The 18,266-nt window shown below is 38.7% G+C and overlaps 1 protein-coding gene across 1 annotated transcript; it reads left to right on the top strand.

Moving 5' to 3' along the window:
• Window positions 1-4,010: 4,010 nt before the first annotated feature.
• OR5AU1 (olfactory receptor family 5 subfamily AU member 1) lies at window positions 4,011-16,177 on the top strand (the record flags this gene model as incomplete). Its single annotated transcript, XM_081050252.1, has 5 exons — window positions 4,011-4,189; window positions 10,042-10,168; window positions 13,257-13,375; window positions 14,748-14,892; window positions 15,228-16,177. Exon 5 carries the CDS (start codon window positions 15,242-15,244, stop codon window positions 16,175-16,177), a length of 936 nt encoding a protein of 311 aa, XP_080906378.1. The 5' UTR covers window positions 4,011-4,189; window positions 10,042-10,168; window positions 13,257-13,375; window positions 14,748-14,892; window positions 15,228-15,241.
• Between the last annotated feature and the right edge of the window lie 2,089 nt (window positions 16,178-18,266).

Consider the following 18,266-nt stretch of genomic DNA (forward strand, 5'->3'; position numbering starts at 1 on the left):
ATTTTGTTCCATTGAGCAATGTATTTATCCATGTGTCCATACCATACTGTTGTTAACTGTAGCTGTATAAAAAGTTTTAATGGGTAGAATGATTTCTTCCACTTTATTCTTTTATCTTTTCAAATTTGTTTTAGTTGTTTCCTTTGAATTTCCTTATAAATTTTAGAATATACTTCTCTCTATATAAAAAAATTTACTTGGATTGTGATATGAAACATGTTAATTTGGTTAACTGTCCAGTTGGTACAAATTCGTAATGAATAATCCCTTTGATAACAAAAAAGGTTAGCAACATTGTTGCAATAATTTTGTGAACTTAGTTGTCAGAACACGTATGTTTATTCAAGTCTCTGTTTTTATTTCTTTTGGGTATATACTTCAAAATGGAATTGCTGGATTGTATGGTAATTCTATGTTTAATTTTCTTTTCATTTTTATAGGGGAATATTGGGGAACAGTGTGTTTTCCCATCAGCTCCAAGTCGTTGTCCTTCAATCTAGTTGTGGAGGACGCAGCTCAGCTCCAAGTCCAGTCACTGTTTTCAATCTCTAGTTGCAGGGGGGCACAGCCCACCATCCCATGCAGGAGTTGAACCAGCAACCTTGTTGTTGAGATCTCACACTCTAACCAACCAAGCCATCCAGCTGCCCCAGTGTTTAATTTTTTGAGGAATTGCCATTTTCCATGGTGACTGCACCATTTTTAATTTCCACCAGCAATGCACAAAGGTCCAAATTTCTCCACATCCTCAACACTTACTTTATTTCTTCTTCTCTTCCTCCTTCTTTTTTGATAGTAATCCTATTAAATGTGAAGTGGTATCTCAGTGTGGTTTTGATTTGTATTTTCCTTCCTGTGCTTATTGGCCATTTGTATATCTTCTTTGGAGCAATGTCTATGCAAGTCCTTTGCCCATTTTTTAATTGGGTTGTTTGTTGTATTGTTGTTATGAGAGTTCTTTATATATTCTGGATATCAGTTCTTTATGAGCTATGTGATTTTCATATATTTTCTCCCATTTTGTGGGTTGTGTTTTCACTCTGTCCATAGTATTCATTCCATAGTGTTTTTTTAAAGATTTTTTTAATTAAAGTTTATTGGGGTGACAATTGTTAGTAAAGTTACATAGATTTAAGGTATACAATTCTGCAATACATCATCTATATATCACATTGTGTTTTCACCACCCAGAGTCAGTTCTCTTTCTCTCACCATATATTTGATCCCTTTTACCCTCATTTACCACCCCCCCTCCCTTCTCATCCTCTGGTAACCGCTGAACTATTGTCTGTGTCTATGAGTTTCATTTCTTCATTTGTTTGTCTTGTTCTTTTGTTGTTTTCAGTTTTATATACCACATATTAGTGAAATCATATGATTCTCTCCCTTTTCTGTCTGACTTATTTCGCTTACCATTATAATCTCAAGATCCGTCCATGTTGTCGCAAATGGCACTGTTTTGTTTCCTCTTATGACAGAATAGTATTCCATTGTGTATATATACCACAATTTCTTTATCCATTCATCTATCGAAGGACACTTTGGTTGTTTCCATGTCTTGGCCACTATAAATAAAGCTGCAATGAACATCAGAGCACATATATCTTTATGGATAAGTGTTTTCAGATTTTTGGGGTAGATACCCAAGAGGGAGGGATTGCTGGGTCTTCTTAAAAAGACTTTTTATTGAAATACAGCTAACATACAATATTATATTAGTTTCAGGTGTACATCATTACATCATTGTTATTCAGCAGTACCCACCTAGCTCTATACGGTGTTATTACCACATTATTGATATTATTCCCTATGCTAAAGAAGTGATCACCATGATAAGTCCAGCAACCATCTGACCTTGTACCACACTATCACAATATTATTGGTCTTTCCCCCCCTTTTTATAATTTTCAATTACAGGTGACATCTAACATTATTTTGTATTGGTTTCAAGTGTACAGCATAGTGGTTAAACATTTATATAATTTAAGAAGTGATTTCCCTAACTAGTACCACCTGGCACTATGCATAGTTTTTACCATATTATTGATCAGATTCCCTATACTTTACATCCCCAAGACTATTTTGTAACTACCAATTTGTACTTTTTAATACCTTCACCTTGTTCCCAACCCCATTCCCATCTATCACCCTGATAGATCTAATACCTATCTGGCACCACACATAATTATAATATTATTGACTATATTCCTTATGCTATACCTTACATCCCCATGACTACTATGTAATAACCAACTTGTACATCTTAATCCCTACCTCTTTTTACTCATCCCTAACCCCCTCCCATCTTAAAGAAGTCCCTCTAAGATTCCTTGTAATACTGTTTTGGTGATGATGAATTCCTTCAGCTTTTTCTTGGAAGCTCTTTATCTGTCCTTCAATTCTAAATGATAGGTTCGCTGGGTAGAGTTGTAGGTCCTTTTCATCACTTTAATTATTTCCTGTCAATCCCTTCTGGCCTGCAAAGTTTCTGTTGAGAAATCAGCTCAAAGTTTTATTGGAGCTCCTTTGTAGGTAACTAATTGCTTTTCTTTTGCTGCTTTTAAGATTCTCTCTTTGTCTTTAACCTTTGGCATTTTAATTATAATGTGTCTTGGTGTGGGCCTCTTTGGGTTCATCTTCTTTGGGACTCAATGCACTTCCTGGGCTTGTATGTCTATTTCCTTCACCAGGTTAGGGAAGTTTTCTGTCATTATTTCCTCAAATAGGTTTTCAATTCCTTGATCTCTCTCTTCTCTTACAGGTACCCCTATAATGCAAATTTTGGTGTGCTTGATATTGTCCCGAAGCCCCTTAAATTTTCTTCAGTTTTTTAGATTCTTTTTTCTTTTTGCTGTTCTGGTTAGGCATTTTCTGCTACCTTATTTTCTGTATCACTGGTTCAGTCCTCTGCTTCATCTAATCTACTGTTGATTCCCAATAATATAATCTTCATTTCTGTTATTGTATTCTTCATTTCTAACTGATTCTTTTTCATTTCTATCTCCACTTAATGTTTCCTGTCTCTTTGTTAAGTTCTTCCTGAGATCAGTGAGCATTTGTATAACCAGTGTTTGGAACTCTCTATATCTGAAAGATTGCTTGTCTCCATTTTGTTTAGTTTTTTTTTTTTTTTTATTTTCCTGGAGCTTTGTTCTGTTCTTTTATTTGAGACATGGTTTTTGTGTCTTCCCTTTTGGGCTGCTTCCCTGTGTTTGTTTCTGTGTATTAGGTAGGGCTTCTATGTCTTCTGGTCTTAGTAGAACGGTCTTATGCTGTGGGGCTCAGTGTCATACTTTTTCTGGTCACCTGAGTCACACACTCCAGGTGTATCTCTTGTGTGGGTTGTATGTGTCCTCCTTTTGTAATTGAGCCTTGGTTGATAATTGCCCATCAATGTGAGGGACTGACACTTGGGCTCACTGGTTATAAGGACTGGCCTTGACTACAATGGAAGAGTTGTGCAGGGGCTGACCCTACAGAGCAGTATCAGCCTCAGCAGTTCTCTGGTTCCTGCCCAATCCACCCCTGGGTTGTGTTGTACTTGGAAGTCCCTGGGTGATGCTCCAGCTCATTTTGAAGGTGACCACTGGAGGCACCAACCCCAGGACCACCTTGGAGGGGATCCACCATAGGTCATGTTCAGCCACAGCCCATGCCCCACCAGGGGACACCTGGCAGGAGCCACAAAGAAATCCGCAGATGGCTGTCACCTGTGCTGTGCTTGGATTTGCCTTGAGAGGCCAAGCCATGAATCAAGGCTGGCTGCTGCTAGTGCCGGCTTGGGGCTGCCCAACCAGAGGCACAGGACATGCTCAAACCAAATGCTGCTTGTCTGGGTTTCACGAACCTTTGAGAGACCCTAGGAAAGTCTGCAGCTTGAGCTAAGGCAGGTGGTTTGTACGAAAAAGCCACTGGAGGCGACTTGGGTGTGCCCCAAATTGCCATGGCATGGTAAACAAATGACAGAGACAAAATTGCCATGGCATTGCAGCCACCTGTGTCCACACGCTGGGAAGGGGGAAGGCTCAGCAAATAAAGAATGGCCTCTGCGAGCTCCTCCTTCCAGGAGAAAGCTTACTCTCCAGCCCCAGTCCCAAGTCAGACAATTCAGTTCACCCCCATATGTTCCTGCTGCCTTTCCAACTGCTGCCCCAGCGCTGGAGCTCAGAGCAAGTGATTCTATTGGTGGGTAAGTACATGTGCGGTCCCTTTAAGAGGAGCGCCTGGGAGTGCAGCCACCCTCCATCTCATTCAATCACAATCTGCTGTTTTTCACAACTAGAAATTATGGGGACTTCTCTCCTCAGCACTGGAACCCTGGGCTGGGATGGGGCTGGGACTTGTCACTCCTCTGGGGGGTGGAGGGGACCTCCACAGCCAAAATTTCCTTCCCAACCTATAATGGCCACATGTAGGTGTGGGACCAGCCCATCCCGGGTCTCTGACCTTCCTACCAGTCTGGAGGTGGCTTCTTCGTCAAGTCCTTAGTTGAAAGGCTTCAGTTCAGCTTGATTTTAGGTGATTCTCAATAATGGTTGTTTTATAGATTAGTTGTAATTTTTATGTGGTTGTGAGAAGGTAAACACAGCGTTTACCTACTGTGCCATCCTGGTATTCATATTCAGATAGTCTCTTCTATAATGTTTTTTAGTGTATCTCTTTTTATAGTTGTTTTTAGTTGTTATTCTAGATATTACATTATACATACAAAACTGATCAGTCTCATGCTTTTATTTAACCATTTTCAGTGAAATTTTGAGAACTACCTTTACCGTCCTCCATAATAAAATATTTTAAATATTTCTTCTACCTAAATAGAGAAGTACATCAGACAGTTTTATTTTTGCTTCAACTATCAAACAGAATCTTTAAGCAACTCAGGAAGAGGATAGTGTGATATGCTTAACCATTGTCCTTTTTCCATTACTAACATTCCAAAGTTTCTTCCTTTATTATTTTCCTTCTGTTTCAAGAACTTCCTTTCGCCATTATTTTAGGGTAAGCTGGTGGGCAAAAATACTCAATTTTTCTTCATTTGAAAATGTCTTTATTTAACTTTCCTTCCTGAAGAATATTTTCCCTGTATTGAAATTCCAGTTGACCAACTTTTCAGCATTTGAAAAATGTACCATCTCTTTCTTATGAGAAGACCTCTGTCATTTGAATTGTTATTCCTCTGTAGTTAACGCATTTTTTCTCTCTAGCAGCTTTCAAAATGTTTTCTTCATTTTCAGTTTTCAGAAGTTTGATTATGTTCTGGGTATGGATTTATTTGGACTCATGTTACTAGGTATTTGATAAGACTCCTGAATCTGTAGGTTTATGCCTGTCATCAAATTTAGGGAAAATTAAGCCATTATTTAAAAATTATTTTTTTTTAATTCCCACCCTGTTTCTGTTATTCTTCTGGGACTCTAATCATACAAATGTTAGATCTTTTGTTATTGTCCCACAAGTACCTGAGAATTTTTTTCAGTTTCTTTTCTCCCTTTTCATTGTCCAAATAAGGTAATTTCTGTTCTTCTATAGAATATTCTATTCACATTTTCTTTCTTCTGTCATCTCTATTATACTATTTGGTCCATCCAGTAAGTTTTAAATTTCAGTTACTGTTTTTTTGAGTTGTAAAATTTCAATTTGGTTCTTATTTATATCTTCTACTTCTTTGCTGAGATTTTCTATTCTTTCACTTGTTTTAAACACACTTATAATTGCTCATTGAAACATTTTTATGATGGCTGCTTTAAATTCTTCATAGTTTCTCATTACTATTGTGATTTCTTGGGTTATGTAGAAGTCTATTGCTTAATTTCTTAAGTCTTTTATTTAGTTGCTAAGCAGGATTTTATAGTTATCTTTTGTTGATTTACAGCTCAATCCCACAGCATTCAGAGAATATAGTCTGCACAATTTTAATCCTTTGAAATTTGTTGAGACTCACTTTATTGCCAGGCACAGGTTTTATTTTTGCAAATATATATGCTTGAAAAGAATGTACATTCTATGGTCTTTGGATACAATATTTCATATATGTCAGTTTGATTAGTTGTTTGTTCATATCCTTTATGTCTTTGCAAATTTTTTGTCAGATTGTCCCATCATTTACCAAGAGAGATGTGTTAAAATATCCAACTGTGATTTTAATTTTATCTATTTCTCCTTTATGGTCTGTCATGCTTTGATCCATATATATATATATATATATATATATATATATATATATATATATATATATATTTGAGGTTGTTATTAAATGCATATTATTTTAGGATTTTTACTTCCTCCTATTGGATTTGCCCTTTCATCATTATGAAATGACCCCTGCTTCTAGTAATGATCTTTCACTTAATGTCTACTTTAACTAATATTAATACAGTTAAACCAGCTTTTTTTGTTTTGTTAAAGTATGCATGGTATATATATTTTTCATTCTCTTACTTTCAATTTTTCCTTGTCCTTATATTTCAGATGCAGTTACACAGGAAATGCAAGATAAATGTTTGATTCTTTGCCTTTATTTATCAGTTTTCAAGATATTGAATTGATTCCCTTTTATCTTCCAAATCTGACTCTGATATCCAACCTCTGATATCCAACCCCCAGTGACCCTCACCAGCCCAGAATAGGGTTGACCTGGGTAACCATTAGGATATTGTGAAAATAATGGTATGTGCTTTCTGAGACTCCCAAGGCCTTAAAATATATTGTAGCTTCCTCCGTGCGCTGTTTTTGTTCACTTCCTGTTAGGGAGGCTATCGTCATGTTATGAAGATGCTCCCTCTATGGAGCTCAGTTGGTTAGAGCACAGTGCTCATCCAACATCACAAGTTCGATTCCCACATGGGCCAGTGAGCTGCGCCCTCCACAACTGGACTGAAAACAACGACTTGGAGCTGATGGGTCCTGGAAAGACACACTGTTCCCCATTATACCCCAATTAAAAAAAAAAAGAATAGTTCAGTCAAACAGTAGGATTCTAGGAAGCATAAGAGTATAATCCCTTAGCAGTCCCAGCAGAGGCTCAAAGTACAGAGTTGTCTCAAAAAGATGTCGTAAAATGATTTTTTGTCTAGTGGGAAAATCCTAATAAGATTCATAGAAGATCATGAAAGTGGCAGAACCACAATAAGCTGGAACTGTAAGACAGCAGAAAATAAAAGTAAGTGTTTCGACCCCTAAACTTCTTCAGACAGGAAGCAAGTTGAAACGACTACTCAGCTACAAACAAAGGCTAGCTTTCATATAAAATGAAGGATAAGTTCAGTGGGCAAAACCATGATCTCAGAGGTGGAGCCAAGAGCCACAGAGAATTATTCCCAGGACTTGAATCCTAATCAAAGAATTGGCAACAAGTATCCTACTAGATTTCAAAATTTCTACAACTCAGTGACTCTTGTGTGCCTGCTTTCCCCTTCCTCTCATTTTTCCCCATAGTGTTTATCTTATGCCTGTCCTGGCATTATATGTGTGCATACAGAAGCCAGATGTAACTTGTGTGTTTAGCTCACCAGTTTTATGATTGAGAGAAATAGTACTCTAGAAACTCTATGTAAGCAACGATACCTGATGAGCTTCATCAATATAAGTACCTGATTTAGATGATGTAATTATGGCCCTTGAGGGGATGTTGTAATGGGATGTGACTTTGGGGGGATCTTGGGAGGGGGTGAGTATATTTTGCATATAAAGTGGATGTAAATCAGTGAGTGCCAGGGTGCAGACTATGATAGCCCCAAAGATTCTCACCTCCTGGTATTAATGCCCTTGTTTAGTCCACTCCCACAGTGAGTGGGACTGACCTGTATAACCAATAGGTTATTGCAGAAATTACAGTATGTCACTTCCACAAAGTATAAGATAATAAACTTTATTGGTTTAAACTGCTAAATTTGGGGATAATTTGTTGTGTTGTGAAAGGAACCAAAGTTTTGCCACCCTGAAGCTGCCTTTTTGGGGTATTGATTTTAAGCTATTTATTAAGAAACAAAAGACTCAGAAAGAATCTTTGACCTTTCCTTTCCTGCCCAAGAAATTCAGACAGAAAAACTTGCTTCAGGAAGGAAATCTTAGGATGTTCTTAGCCTGAATAGCTTAATTTGAATTAAGTATGAAAAATAAGAGGGCTTCAGGCAGGAGCCTGTTAGCTAGATACCCCATGTCCCATTGTTTCTGAGTTGCCTTGCAAGAATTTCCCTGCCCTGTGTGTTCTGTTCTTCCTCAACTACCTGTAAATGGCCCATTCTCACTTCAGAAATCCAATACCCTGTTTCACCCCCTTTTCTCCTTTGTCCAAAATGTCGTATATACCCAATGTTGCCTCACTGTCTTAGGAATTTTCATGCTCATCTGAATTCCCTATGCACCTTCATTAAAAATTAGATTTCCTCCTATTAATCTCTCTCTGTTAATTTGATTTTTAGCCCAGCTAGAAGAACCTAGAAGGTGGGAGGGAAAGTATAATTGTTTTTAGCAACCATAGTGGCAATAGATAATTAATGCAATTAATTTATTTAAATCTCATTATGAACTCATGGATTTCATCATATTTTATAGACTTTGTTAAATCAAATATGATTGTTAAATACGAAAGATAGCTACTAATAGAGAGGAATCAATAAAAGGAAAAAAATGTTCATTGAAAAGCTAAGAAAACTTAATGCGAAAAGAAACAGCAACAGCGTCCGAGAGTGGGGGAGGAAAACAAATTAGAAAAAGTATGATAAATGGAAAAATCAAAGTGAGATGTAAAAATAAATTTAATACATCAGAAATCCCTAAAATTACAAAAAGAAGAAGATGAGGAAGGAAGGGGAGGAGGAGGAGGACAAGAAGAAGAAAAAGGAAAAAGAAAGAGAAAAAAAACACAACCAAAATCTTACCTATATAAAAACAGAGATGCTTTGATTGGTTAAAAGAGAAAATTCCAGATATATGCTGTTTACAAAAGCCAAACTTTGAGTGTTGGTTCCCAAAGTGACTTTAATGTGAAACAAGATAACAGACAGAAATAAAGGACACAAATTCTAGTACAAGAAATAAAGGATATGAGGAATTAACTGAATAAAGATAGTTCCTTCATAGAGAAGACACAGCAGCACATTATCAATGTAACAATTATACCTGGCTTTCAAGTCTCCACAAAGGCATTCAGCTGCCTGTTATTACACCGTCTGACTGGGGTAAGTATCCCATCCCATCCTTCTCAAAGTTGCCATTCATGAGTTTTGTTTGATTTCTGCCTAATCCATGCCAGTTCTTCTGATAAAGCCCCCCCAAAATTCTGGAATGTTTACTGTGTGACAAGATACATCTGAAATCAATTTTCCAGGCATGTCATTATGCTAGAAGACCCAGATTTCAGGCCCGCTTGGGAAACATTCTGCAAACATAATAGAAAAGAAAAGTTGAAAATGAAAGGTTAACAATAAAGAGATGGGAAAAGATATACCATGCTAAAAGTAATAAAAATAAAGCTGTAATGGCAGTCACATCAGACAAAATGAATTTCAGAGCAAAAAACATCAGCAATCACAAACAAGGTCATTTTATAATGATAAGTGGGTAAATTTATCAAGAGGACTGACAAGAAAAAATATTCTGAGATGTTCTAAATTAAAATTACAGCAGCCAGAGACTGAAAGACAGAACACTTAGCCTGTTAATAGTTGTGGACCAGCTCTGACAAAAGACTGCACACATTCCTGTATGTCTGTTGGAATTCAGGATTAATTTCCAGGTGGCTATTTCCATGGTTATCCAACAGAGAGAATGGCACCACAGAACCCCAGGAGCCTCTGCTTATTGTTTATGCTTGAGCTTTAGGGTCTCCGGTGCACCCATCCCAGAACTAGCCCAGCTTCACCTTCTCCCATCCCCTTTTGAAGCAGCATAGGGACTTGGGCCTGAAGGAACGCCAGCCAGATGGCCAGGAGGAATGCTGGATAAGCTGATCACAAAAATGCCACCATCCCATCACTCCCTGCACAAAAGTGCAAACTTAGCTTATTATTATCTCCCTTCTAACTGCCTACTTCCTTGCAGATGTGGAAACCACTGTTCCTCATGCACAGGTCATCAAGTTTTGACCGCTACTCGACCTTCCTGGGGTGGCAATAATGAGCAGTCCGCCATCTTGCCCCCACCACACAGGAGCGAACATAGTGACCAGGTGATGTAACGAGTAAATAAAGCCTGCCACTTTCAAAAAGCTTACTGTGTTCAGAAAGCCTGCCCTTTGGCACAGCTTACTTTGTCCCTAGCTTGTAAAAGCAGCCAAGCAGAGCCAGTCCGGGAACCAATTCAGAGGACCTTTCTTTCCTCTGTGCTTCCTCCTTTGTGCTTGAACATAAACTTCATAAAATTTGTCTGTAAATTTGTCTGGGGTTTCCTCTTGTTTTCTGTCTTGGGGAACCCAACAACCCTAATGCTGGTAACAATTTGTCTATAGCTAATGTAAATTTTTTCACAACTGCTTACCTCTTTCTCCCCCCTACTTGATGTATAAAAATGCTTGCAAAACTCTGGGATGATGTTATCTTTTCTACCTAGCCTTGCTGCTGGTGCTTTAGACTCCATGCTCAGACATGTCCTCTTTTTTTTTTGCTAGCAATGGTTTAATAAACCTTTTCTTTTCTTTTTTTGAAATTTTCAATCTTTTCTTTAATTTTTCTTTTTTTCATTTATTGGGGTGACAATTGTTAATGAAATTACATAATTTCAGGTGTACAATTCTGTATTACATCAACTATAAATCCCATTGTGTGTTCACCACCCAGAGTCAGTTCTCCTTCCATCACCATATATTTGATCCCCCTTACCCTCATCTCCCTCCCCCCACCCCCCTTACCCTCTGGCAACCACTAAACTATTGTCTGTGTCTATGAGTTTTTGTTTCTCATTTGTTTGTCTTGTTCTTTTGTTGTTTTTGGTAAAACCCTTTCTTTTAAAAAGACTTTCAACCATGGAAGTTAAAATTTTTCTGTTTAACAGGACATAACAATCTTAAATGTTTATGTACTTAATAGCAGAACTTCAAAATACATGGAGCAAAAACTGAAGAACTGCAAGGAGAAACAAATTCACAATTACAACTAGAGATTTTAATGTACTCCCTTTTCAATGCTTGATAGAACAAGTAGAGAGAACATTAGAAAGGATATAGTAGATGTGAAAAACACTATCAAGCAAATTAACCTAATTGACAATTATAGGCCACACCATGTGATAACAGCAGAATATACATTCTTTTCAAGTGGACATGGAACATTCACCAAGATAGACAATATACTGGGTCATAAAACAAGTCTAATAACTTCGACTTGAATAGCATTCAAGACATACAAAGTATGTTCTCTGACCACATGCTATTAAATTAGAAATCAATAACAGAAAGATCTTTAGAAAATTCCCAAATATGCCCCAAAAATGTATACACATTTTGGAAAGGAAAAAAAAAACTATTAAAATTGTAATATTCAATATGTACCAACAACAAAACATGAATCCAAGTTACGTTTGACTTCTTTGGTGCTCAAAGTGGTTACCATCAGCATCCAGACACTTCTGATTATGGCGAACTACTTACTGCTTGAGCAACGTTGACCAAAGTGGCCACTTGTATACATTTTTTTTGGCACCTCTGGTATTTGGAAATGAAATCACATACCTCTAATTCTATTATGATCTTGATGGGCTGGGAGGTCCTCAGCTGTAATCAAGATCATAGTATACATTGGGTAACTGGCATAGAAGAAAAAAAACTGTAAAAACTTGGTTTCCCCTGCCCCCAGTAGAGGAAATGCAGATGATAATTACCTAAGAGTTAAGTTTGGAGTTAAGGTGGAACATTCCTTTGTGACTAATGATCAGCATATTGGCAGGGATCTGGTGTGACCCATTTCCTTCACTCCAAGTTTCCCAATTACCTGATTCACTCTTGGAGATGGTAATAACTTTTCAAACACATTAATGGGTCTACATGGGGCCAATTATTCTTACCTCCTCACCTGCTCCATTGATGAGCAAACACATCATCCTTCCCAGCTGTGCGCTGATGGGCTGCCCAGGGGAAAAGATACCTCTGGGTTGTCTCCTGCCAGTACAGATCAGTTGTGAGGACTTCTCAGGGAGTGAGGCTGCCTCACTCCCCTCACCACGTGAGAGGTTAAAGCCAGCAGCAGGCTCTGATCCCCAGACTCAGTCTATGGACCCCCAGAGCAACAGCTCTGCCATCAAGTAATGTGCTGTGCTGGAATGAAATGGTTTGCTTAAGAACATCTCAAGCAACTTTGAAGGGGGAAATTATCTGGTATTTGATTATCATCAGGTAATACTCAGATTTCTGGAAATTGTTAAATATTGATACATATTTTGGAAGAAAGAGAATGTCCAGGACAACCATCCCACCCAAAGGCTGATTTTTCAGGACATGCAGAATTCTAGCAAGTTAGAAGAGGATATTGATGTTTAGCTCAGGAAGATCTGTGTGCTCCTGAAAGTACCCCAAGATTGAGTGTTTCTCAAAATGTGGTTCAGAGATCACCTGCTTCAGAATTGCCATATATTCGGGCCCAGTTCTAGATCTATTGGAATAAATTTTCTGAGGTTGGGACCTGGAATTTGCACATATAACAAGCTTCTCCAGTGGAACTTGGATGGGGGACCGGATGTTTAAGAACCACTGTTTGGGATCACTGTTGCTCAGAGAAACACTGGCTGCTTCCTCTGGCTGTGTACTCTCCATATGTGACCCACTCTGTATTCCAGGGAGGAGGTGAAGAGGCAGGCATAAATAAAGCCCCTTGCCTACTCCTCCGTCATCTACAGTCCCCAGGCATCTGTTCTCATTCCTAGACACTCCACTCCCCAATCCATTTCAACATAAGAACACCCTTACGTTTTCTTCCAAGTTTTCATTCACAGGTACAAACTGCAGCCAACAGAAATAGCAGTTATTTCAGCATTCTTTGAAAAACTGTCAGAGATATTAATTTCTTTACAATTCTTTGCTTTACTGTCTATATTCTGAATAATTTTGAATTTAGCGCAGATTGGAGAAGATAGATGAGAGAGGAAAGGGGAGGAGAAGGGAAAGATTGGATGTAAAGCAAGTAATAAGTCTGGCGGCTCGGATCAACTGTGCACTGTATTACCCACCACCCTATCTTATCCCATCCCACTTCCATACCTCATCGTACATTATCTTGAGCATTGGTCACATTCCTTCTTTTCTCTGCTTTTGTCCATCTTTTCATCAGAGAGACACTTGCAGACCTGTTACCCACACTGGAATAGTCTATTGAGGAAAAGACGTGAAATTGAGTCTCCAGAAGTTCTACTCCACTCTTAACCATTTCTCAACTTCCTTGAAGCTCCAGTAAGTTATCTTTTATTTTACTAGGATTTTTACAGTCATTTCTTTGAAGCCCTTGTAATTTGTCTTGAAGCTAAGTTGGCTTTTGACACCATTGGGGCCAATGACATTTGCAACCCAAATCTAGAACTGCCCACATTTCTGCAATAATGGGGTTTATTATAAATGAGCAGCTGTTGGATTAAAAATGGCTGAATGTTACATCTCAGGGAAATATAATCACAGAGTTATGCTTCGTGTGCTCTACAGAAGTTACCAATGTCCTGTGTTCAAATTTGCACTCGTATTTGGAGGGTCTCTATTTTATTAGGGCGTATTACTTCTCTGGGCATTACAATGTTGTTTTTCTTGTCACCCTTCAGGGTTCTATCAACAGCCACAGTGCTTTCATTACATACAGCTAAATTTAGTTATCCATATGTCTAGAGTCTTCCCCTGCCCTGGCAGTTTGCTGGTTCTGGAAGCTCTGCCAGTGGGACAAACTAACATCTTTGTTCAATACACATTTTTCTTCTCTGGAATCCTCCCAACACCTTTCACAGCTGTGTTATTCATTTAGTCTCAGGACAGGAAGAGGCGGCTCACTTTTGCCCTTTTCCATTCTACCCCAATCACATCTGCTAACTTCAAAGTCTTCACAACTGAGGGTCCTCACCAAAGAGCACAGTGTATTTAATCAACTCCAGAACCAAGGAGTAATTAAGGAACTTGGATGGCGGAGCAGCCAATGAAGCAGAGGAGAGTGTGGTGTTCAGGTGATGCAGTCACAACCTTGCTCATTCTCTGAATAGAAAAGGTGTTTTTACAAAGTTCCAGTCTTGGAGCGGATCTGTTCCTTCCCCTCTGGCCCCAGTAGCCTTTGGGTCCAGAGTGATTCTACTTAATGGAAATGACCGGTGCTTTCCTGAAGAGAGGGTGGCCCTTTCCCCTTGGCTGATGCTCCTGAGTGCAAGATCAGTTTGCTCTTTGCAGTCCTACTCCATCCCCATCTCTCCACATCCCCAGCCCTCATTACATTTAGAAACTCCAGCAGTGCTGGGCTTGTGCCAATTTCACAGAGACAACTTTATTGCTGAGCCAATGAAAAAACTTCAACTCCTCTAGAACATTCAGGATTCTCTGAAGGCCCATTTAGTCACTCTTGCTTAGTACATCTGTCTCTGTCTATATTGTTTGATGGTAGGTTGCTTGCCAAATTTTGTTGTTTCATGTATATTGATCATATTTAGTCTACCTCCCTAATGAGAATAATCAAAGTTAACATTCTTTGAAATTTTTCAATGTGCCAGGTTTTGTTCAAGTGCTTTACATGGATTAACTCATTGAATTTTTACAACAATCTTTTGTGATTAATGCTATTATCTCTATTTTACAGATGAGGAAACTGAAACTCAGAAAAGCCAAGTAACATTCCCAACCAGTTAGTGGCAATGTCCTGTCTTGGGATCTTGGCAGCCTGAAACCAGAGCCTGTGTGTTTCAACATGAAATATACCATCTGTAGAATATAAGCTTCTTGAGGTCAGACACTCTTGAATTTCTGACAGGGGGAACACAGAGCTAAGCATATAGAAAAATGTCAATACATATTTTATAAGGAACTGCTTCATTATTTAGAATCCCTGAGGGACCAAATTGTGTATATTTATTTTATATTTTCCATTGCTGCTCAAGTAATGCTTCCTAACCAACCAACCAAATAGGGAAGACCTTCTCTATGATAGAGTTCCATCTACAAAACCAGACTTCCTCAGTAAGACCGATCTTCAGAAGGAGGTCCTCAGCAGAACTAAACCCAGGGAGAGCCCCCAGGTGTTCCACTTCATCTACTGTGGTCTCCTCTTTCCACACCACAGAGCCCTGGAGAAATATGGAAGGAGCAAACCTGAGCCAAGGGATTGAGTTTGAGCTCTTGGGCTTCACCAGTGACCTCCAGGTCCAGATACTGCTCTTTGTCGTGTTCCTGGGCCTGTACACCATCACTGTGTTGGGGAATCTGATCATGTTCTTTCTGATCCACGTGAGTGCCGCCCTGCACACTCCCATGTACTCCCTCCTAAAGAGCCTCTCCTTCTTGGATTTCTGCTACTCCTCCACGGTTGTCCCTCAGACACTGGTGCACTTCTTGGCTCATAGGAAAGTAATCTCCTATTTTGGCTGCATGGCTCAGATGTTCTTCTATGCAGGTTTCGCCACCAGCGAGGGCTATCTCCTTGCTGCCATGGCCTATGACCGCTATGCTGCTATTTGTAACCCCCTGCTCTACCCCATCACCATGTCTCCTGGGGTCTGTGCCTCTCTGATTGTGGGCTCCTACAGTGCAGGATTCCTCAATTCTCTTATCCACACAAGCTGTATCTTCAATCTGAAATTCTGTGGTGCTCACGTGGTCATCCACTTCTTTTGTGATGGACCACCCATCCTGTCTCTGTCTTGCGTGGACACCTCGCTGTGTGAGATCCTACTCTTTGTTTTTGCTGGCTTCAACCTTTTGAGCTGCACCCTCAGCATCTTGGTCTCCTACCTCTTAATTCTCATCACCATCCTGAGAATGAACTCAGCCCAGGGCAGGTTCAAGGCCTTTTCCACCTGTGCTTCCCACCTCACTGCTGTGTGCCTCTTCTATGGCACAACACTTTTTATGTACCTGCGCCCCAGGTCCAGCTATGCCCTGGGCCAAGACCGTATGGTTGCAGTGATCTACACGGTGGTGATCCCAGTGCTAAACCCCCTTGTCTACTCTTTGAGAAACAAAGATGTGAAGGAAGCTTTAAGAAAGGTTTGGGGCAGGAAAATAATGGAATGACCTCAACTCACACCACATATCTTTAGGAAGCCAAGGGACATTTACCTTCTGTGGTGGTAACCTGAGCACATTTCTATGCTCACCCTGTAAACAGGGGGCATGCTCTCTGGTCTGCAAGTTCTTCTGCATCAACCAGCTGACCTGCTGCAGAAAGAGTTGGTGGTGTCATAGAGACTAGAAAGAAGTGAGAAGGAGTGTCTGCTTGTTGCATAATTGGACCCAATGGCAAGAGTTAGTCATCATTTTGTTCAGATGCTTCATTCATATCTCCACATTTGTGAATATTTTGTTCTATTATTAGAAACTGACATATATATGCTTCATAATAAAGTCTCCCCTTAACTAACTTGAAAACCTTGGCTACTTAGGGAAATCCTCTCCATTCTTTACAATCTACTCTTTGTAAAAAACTGACCCACTGGCTTAAATTTTTTTTTTATTATCTAATTATTTGAACGATACTATAAAAACAACTTCAAAAGTTCACATGATGTTTTGTTGTCTTTTTTGACTTTTTCTTGGCCCAATAGCCACTTGGTCACTTTCAAGCTGGATAAACTTGGGCAAATTATTTAACTTTTCTGAGTTACAGATATTTCATTTTTTAATTGGTATGTTTTCAATTAAGTATTTAGTTAGATATTGCAGGTAAATCATTCAGTATACAATAATCATTCATATGATCCCTTACCTTTTCCTTTATTCCAACGCCCCTAACTTCTCACAAAGTGAGAGAAGAGGACATTTTCTGCCTCAAAGACTTGTCCCTGCTACTGTTCTGTTCATGGTAATTTGGAAGTTGTGATTGAATGAAATGAAACATTTTTAAATAAGAAGAATCATGTAAAGGGAACTCAAACAAGCGTGATATTCCCGGGCTCTCTGTCCTTATTGATAAACTTGAGGAAAATAAAGCAGGCATGCTTGGCTAGTCCCACCTGCACCGGCTCAGTGCATTCATGACGGGCAGCAAAGTCTGCCTAACTCTGGAATTTAGTTTCATAAAGACCTTTTCCCCACAGATACAAGCCAGGTACTCTATTCTAGCCTTTAACAGTAACACAACTGATATTTTTTCTCTCTGTCTGGTTATGTTTTATTCTTCTTCTAAGTTCTTCAGAATCAGGAGGGGAAGAATGGTGCTATATATTGACACATTCACACAAAGATCCAGATACTAAATTTGTTCCTGAATTTTAATGGAAATGTCTCCTTTTACTATAAAGTTTACTGTTAGCCTTTAATGAATAATGTTGATCATATTTAAGTACAGTGATTTCCTTTCGGTGCTAATTAGAGATTTGATTAGTGGCAGTGTAGTACAGTTGATAAGGATGGGGGCTCTCGAGCCACACTAGCCTGGTTCGAGTCCTGGCTCCATTATTTCCTGTATGTATGACATTATTTGACCTCTCTGAATTTCAGTTTTCTCTTTTGTAAAATAGGGATAATAATAATTGTAGCAATACAATTGTTGCTAGGAGAATTAGGTAAGTCAGTGCATGCAAAGCACTTGGAACAAATGTTTGGCACATAGTAAGCACTTAATAAACATCAGTTGTTATTACCAGAAGTGGCTGCTGACTTTTATCAAATGCCTTTTCAATAACTCTTGATATAATCATGTGATCTTCCTCCTTTATTATGTTCCCATGGTAAATTGAAAACATAGATTTCCTAATGTTAAACCACTTTGTTTCCTGGAGTCTTATTGATCATGAAATGGCTTTCTTTTAATAGACTATTGATTTGAAAAGACTTTATTTAGAGTTTTGGTGTCTATATTCAAAGAAAAAGTTGGTCTATAGTCTTTTTGCATTATCTTTATTGTTCTTTAGTATTAAAATAGTTTTATAAACTGTATTCTTCTTTTCCTATAGTATAGAATAATTTAAATAAGATAGAAATATCTATTCTTTTAAAATGCTGTAAAACCATCTGAGATTGGTGCCTTTTTAAAATGTAGATCTTTAACTACCTTTCCAATTTCTTATAATTCTTGGTTTCATTTTAGTTTTTCCCCTGCTTATTAAGGCAAATTAATCATTTGTGTTTTTCTCAAAAACTATTTCCTTCTTCTAGATTTTCA

Source organism: Rhinolophus hipposideros, assembly GCF_964194185.1.
Source record: "Rhinolophus hipposideros genome assembly, chromosome: 5".
NCBI classification, from domain to species: Eukaryota; Metazoa; Chordata; class Mammalia; order Chiroptera; family Rhinolophidae; genus Rhinolophus; species Rhinolophus hipposideros.